The sequence below is a fragment of the Hydra vulgaris genome, chromosome 14 (assembly GCF_038396675.1).
Source record: "Hydra vulgaris chromosome 14, alternate assembly HydraT2T_AEP".
Taxonomy (NCBI): domain Eukaryota; kingdom Metazoa; phylum Cnidaria; class Hydrozoa; order Anthoathecata; family Hydridae; genus Hydra; species Hydra vulgaris.
The window spans coordinates 28,017,601-28,023,600 of NC_088933.1; the positions used below are offsets into that span (position 1 = coordinate 28,017,601).

At 28.6% G+C, this 6,000-nt stretch overlaps 1 protein-coding gene across 1 annotated transcript; it reads right to left on the reverse strand.

The window, feature by feature from the left end:
- Positions 1-1,519: 1,519 nt before the first annotated feature.
- Positions 1,520-1,987, reverse strand: LOC136091018 (uncharacterized). The gene has a single exon (XM_065818002.1). It carries the CDS (start codon positions 1,985-1,987, stop codon positions 1,520-1,522), a length of 468 nt encoding a protein of 155 aa, XP_065674074.1.
- Positions 1,988-6,000: the final 4,013 nt, after the last annotated feature.

Consider the following 6,000-nt stretch of genomic DNA (forward strand, 5'->3'; position numbering starts at 1 on the left):
TACTCTTTTATTTTGAATTTTTTGTTCTTTATTTACATATTACTTTATTACAAATTGTTATAAATTTTATTTTCATATTTTTCAACAAATACTTTGTATAATATACGTATATAGTGTGGCTCTTGAAAATACGTGCTCTTTAATTAATTAATTTATTTTTTCTTTTTCTTTTTTACTTTTCTTTCAGTTTTTCTTGTTTACTTGATTATTACTCTTAACATGAGTATTGTTCTTGAAGTATTTCTTAAACTAATTGTAATTTATTTTTACATTTATGATTTTTAATAAATAGTTTGTAAAGTATAAATATATTATCCGGCTATTGTAAATACGTACGATTGGGGCTCGGTGATAAGACAAAATAATGTCTTGCCCTGCCAGTTTTTTTTATTAATAAACCTTGTAAATTGTAAAAGTTATTAAACGGCGAAATAAATAAATAAATTTAATAAAAATTAATGCTCGTTGATAATTTAGGTCGATCTTGGTAAAACAGAAATATGAGTTGGTTAATTGACAAAATTTAACGTAAAACATATATATTGTATATATATATATATACAATATATGTGGGAATAAAAAAGATTGGAGTCATCTGCAAAAAGAATACAATTTAAGAAGTGTGTTGCTAAATTTAAATCATTTATATATACTAGTGATGTGCCATCGGCAAAGGCCGATTAAGGCTAATTATAGAGTTTAATGTATGTATATAAAGGTGATATCTTAATAATAGGTATGCATCTTGCATATATAAGGTGTGCCTATGCACCTGTTTAGTTTGGCTTAATAGTCAATACCGATGCATCGACCAATGCCAATTAATCAACCGATGCCATCGGCCGATTAATCGGCCAATGATTTAGCCGATTAATCGGTTGCTGGTTACCAATAGCATAGGCTAATAGGTCGAATCACTACTGATGAAGAGGAACATATTAAATACGTAATTTAAACCCTTATTATTATTATAAAACTCTTAAATAAATACATTAAACCTATTATTAGCCACAATCGGCATTAGCCGATGGCACATCACTAATATATACTAAGAATAATAAGGGTCCTAAAATAGAGCCCTGGGGGACACCACAAGTTACAGCATATGGAATTGTTTGTTTTTGCGCATATTAGATGAATTGCATTCTATTGGTCAAATAGCTTTTGAACTAAAGTAAGTTATTATTTTTTACTCCAAAATGTTTAAGTTTTTTTATTAGTATGTTATGGTTTACAGTATCAAAAGCCTTTGACAGATCAATGAAAACTCTTAATTTAAAGTATTTAGTACATAATGCATTTGTTATTTGATTGACTATTTCAATCACTGTATGTTCAGTGGAACATTTTTTTTTAAAACCAAACTGTTTTAAGTACAACATATTGTTTTCTGATAAATAACGGGTGATGCGGAAGTTATCGGACAAAATAAAAACGTCAATAACTTATTTATAAATTAAAAAACAAACTACTATTATATTTTTTTTAAATAAAGCATTTATCTTTTAATAAAAATGTATCATTTTTTATATGAAAAAACACCACCATCTGCAATTGATCTCAATTTTGCTCTGACGCCTTTCATATGCGACTGTAAAAAGTTTAAATCAATTTCTTGTAGTTTCAGTTTAATGCGATCAATCAAAACTTGCTCTGTTGAAGCTTGCCAATCTCCCTCGTAAACCTTCTGTGCCAAATGTCCCCAAAAATTTTCAATTGGTCGTGCTTGAGGCACATTTGGGCGATTGGATTCTTTATCAACGTAATAAATATATTGGTCCCTCCAATTTAGAGAATCTTTAGAATAATGAGAACTTGCTAAATCTGGCCAAAATAAATAGTTAAAGTCTCCATAATACTTGTAAATAAATGGAAGAAGTTGTTTTTCGAAACATTCATTAATATAGATTGATGAATTGATCGCTACAGCCTTGGAAGTGCGAAACAATGGCTCGGACATACCACGGTCAGATATGGCTATCCACATTAATAATTTTCTGGAAATTTCACTTTTCCTATGAAACGAACACTTTCTGGGCATGTCTTTTTGTTGTTTGTGTAGTATCCAGAATTTCCAGGCATGTTGTCCCCTGCAAAACAAAAGCATTTTTCGTCATCGATGACTAGAAGCGATTTTGTGTTATAGAGTTGATTAACTAGTTTCCTGCTTCTTTTCTTTGCCTTTATTTGTTGTTCTATAGTGTATTTTGGAGTCTTTTCACGTTTTCTATATTTAATATTCATTTTTTTTAACTGACGACCAATTGTCGATTGATTTACACCGAATATAATAGCTATTTTTCTGTGACTGACCCCTTTTCGATTGTTGACAAGTCTCGTTAATTCGGCTTTCTTTTCTCTAGTCCAGGATGTCGGACGACCAGGGTGCTTTCTATCAGAAAACGATTGAACAGTTTCAAGTCTTTTTAGGTTATCATATATTGTACTTCGAGCAAATCCTTCCTTTTCAAAATGATTTACGATTTTTTTTTTTTTTTTTTTATATTAGGTTTATTTACAAAAAACATTTTTAGTCACTTTCGAAAAGATTCTCGTTCAGCTGCATTTAACCTCATTTTACCACAAAAACTGATTATCATGCTCAAATCATAATCAGTTTTTGTGATAAAATCAAAGATAAATCACAAAAACTAATTATTATGCTCAAATAATGAAATTAGGATTTGTCCGATAACTTCCGCATCACCCGTTAGTTAAATAGCCTGTTATACATTATTCTTTCAAGCAATTTTGAGAAACACGGTAATATAGATATAGGTCTATAATTAGAAATAATAGAGTCATTGCCAGTCTTAAAGACCGGTGTGATTCGTGCAATTTTTAATTTTTCCGGGACAATACCTGTTTTAAAAGAAACATTAAAGATGTGAAACAAAAGAGGTTCGATTATATGATAAACAGATTTTACAACATTAACGTTAATTTTATCAAATCCAGCACTTTTGTTATTTTTAAGATTGTAAAAGGTGGTTCGCAATTAAATTAATTTAAGATTAGGTTCATCCATAACAGTTTCAAAACCTTTTAAGAAACATCCAATCAATGTTGTTTCTTAAAAGGTTTTGAAACTGTTTTACAGAGTTTTCATTGATCTGTCGCCTAAATATGGTAGTTTTAGAAAGAATGTTGTTATTTATTATGTTATTAGTAACTAAGAATGTTGGGAAATGATCTGATAAGTCAGTTTTGATTATACCTTTGTTAAGACGGTTATTATGAAAGTTATTAGTTATTATATTATCAAGAAGTGTAGAAGAGTTGTTAGTCACTCTAGTTGGCTTGTTTATTGTGGGAATTAAGTTATTTTGAAGAAGAGTGTTCATAAAATTTTTTACATTATTATTTGAAGCATGTTTTTTTAGGTCAATGTTTAGATCACCAGCCAAAAAGACATGATCTCGCGTTTTATTGAAAGCTGTTATAAATGATTTCAGATGAGTTTTATATTTTTTTAAATTACCTGATGGTGGTCTATATGTCGCATTTACAATTATGTTTTTTGTGTTTTTATTTTTTAATTCAATACATAATGACTCACAATCTATTTCATTCACACAAAGATCGTTACGTAAACTATAATTAATTGAGTTAAAAATACGTAAACTATAATTAATTGAGATAAAAATACTTACGCCCCAACCAATACCAAAATTACGTGGTTTTAACATTAAACATTGCACGTGGTTTACATTAGACTTAGCGAGGTTTTCGTTTGGTCCAAAGCTTTTTTTTTATTGGTGATATTATTGGTGATAAATGGGACAATAGAATATGTAATATTCTATTGTCCCATTTAACCCCATGGTTGTCCCAATTTACCCCAATACCACAGTTTCTCTAAAATTACAAATAGTATATTGTAAATTTTATACTTTATTATAACCTGCTGTCAATCATAGGGGATGGAATCAGTGCCCGAAGTGATGCTTTTTTTATTAAAACTTGTTTGGTACAGTACATATATTATATAAAAAAGATCTTAAAATTATTCTAGAAATATTTTTTAATATCCCACTTCTTTCCCACTATCTCCTACATTTCAGTTATTATACAAATATACTATTTCAAATTACTAATCGTTTATAAAAATAAAATAAAAGTTCTCTTGAAGACCTGAGCTGCGATACCAAATGACACTATCGGTACCGAACGATACCAACACAACCAATCTTTCGATATTGCGTGATCTCGATATCAATACTATAAGGTATTTGCCAGTACCAGACAATTAACCATGACTCGATACTGATTATCTAGTGTTTAATGATTTAGATATCGATACTGTAAGATATCGAACCAAAACCAGACGATAAACCGAGACTTGATACCAATCATCAAGTGTCTAGAAAGATTTGTGGGTTAAATAAAGATATAGCAGAGCTATTAGAAAAGATTATCGAAAAATTAAAACCTAAAAACTATTAGTTAGGTCAAACGCAAAAATAGTTTAACACAAGCATTAGTTGTTTTCCCAAATTTGCATTTTTTTAAATTTTGGTGTCACCCTTCAGTGTCAAGACGTGATAATGTCACCTGGTGCGACCCGCACCCCCGCACCCCTAGTGACGCCAATGGTGGCATAATCTCTCAGCAATAGTCATCTACAAAACCTCTTTTCAAAAAAGGTCTCAAATTAAGACTGACCTCTAAACTATCTTCCAACTTTTTTTAACTTCAATAGAATGATAATAATGATAATATATAATAAGCAACATAAAGCTTTGTGACCATAAAGAAGTTTAAACATACATTTGTGAAAATAAAAAAGAATGGTGAACATGAACATAAAGTAGCGTGAACATAATTTTGTGAAAATAAAGAAGAATGGTAAACAAAAAGCTTTATGAACATAAAAAAGTATTAATAAAAAAGCTTGATATAGTAGAAAGGAACGTACTGAGGTTACTCCTTAACCTTTCAAAATGTTGTAAAAGTTATATTCCATCCTTGTTTTTTATCCAGGTTATATCAACAACTATACAGCAAAATAATCTAAGCATTTATTCGCCTTAAAATAACATTTGGTATTGTTGAGTCAGAGTTAAAAAACCGAACATCTTGATACCTTTTTTAGATAGTATCAAGGTTTTGTGCAATAGACATAACCTAAACCTAGGCAACATAATGCCAAGCAAAAACAAAATAAAAGTTATTGTCTTAAAAAATATAATTCCCGAAATGGATTTTCAGGTTTTAAAGTGTGAAATTGAGTGCCGGAACTCAAAGAAACAAAGAACAATCTTTCAACAATATTCTTGTAGAAAAAATTTTAAGATAATCATTTTCAAAGACAATCTTAATGAAAAAACTCCGAGATGATTATATAACGTTTATCCTTAATGTAACTTTATTTACCTTACTTCTACTTTATATTGACTTTTTAACAAATATAATGATAATATAATGATAGTATAACAGAGATAACAATGATAATATAATAGAGAGTATGATAATATAATAGAGAGTAAATGATACAACGCTTTTATAACATCTTGTAACAGTTTTTTGTTTTGTTTTGTTTTTTTGATTTTAGAATTTGCAAAAGCACTCAATACATTTGTGCATATAAAAATAGGAATAAAGTTATGTATTTATAGTCAATAAATTTAAATAAGTTCAAATGTTCTCAAAAAGCTTCATAAAGTCTCGGAAATAAAATTTTACAATCAATTTAAGTTATTAGTAATATACCATAAAACTTGTTTTTTGGATTATTACTCTTTGAATTTATAATAATTCGCTAATCTTAAACAAATTTAATACTGACGGTTTAAAAATTACGTCAAATACTGTGGTAATTTTGAAAAATGTTAAATGAAATTATTTGTAAAAGAAGTTTATACTACTTCTGTTTCATTCTTACTTCTAATTGTGAAAAATGTTAAATGAAATTAATTTGTACAAGAAGTTTATACTACTTCTGTTTCATTCTTACTTCTAATTGTGAAAAATGTTAAATGAAATTAATTTTTAATTAAA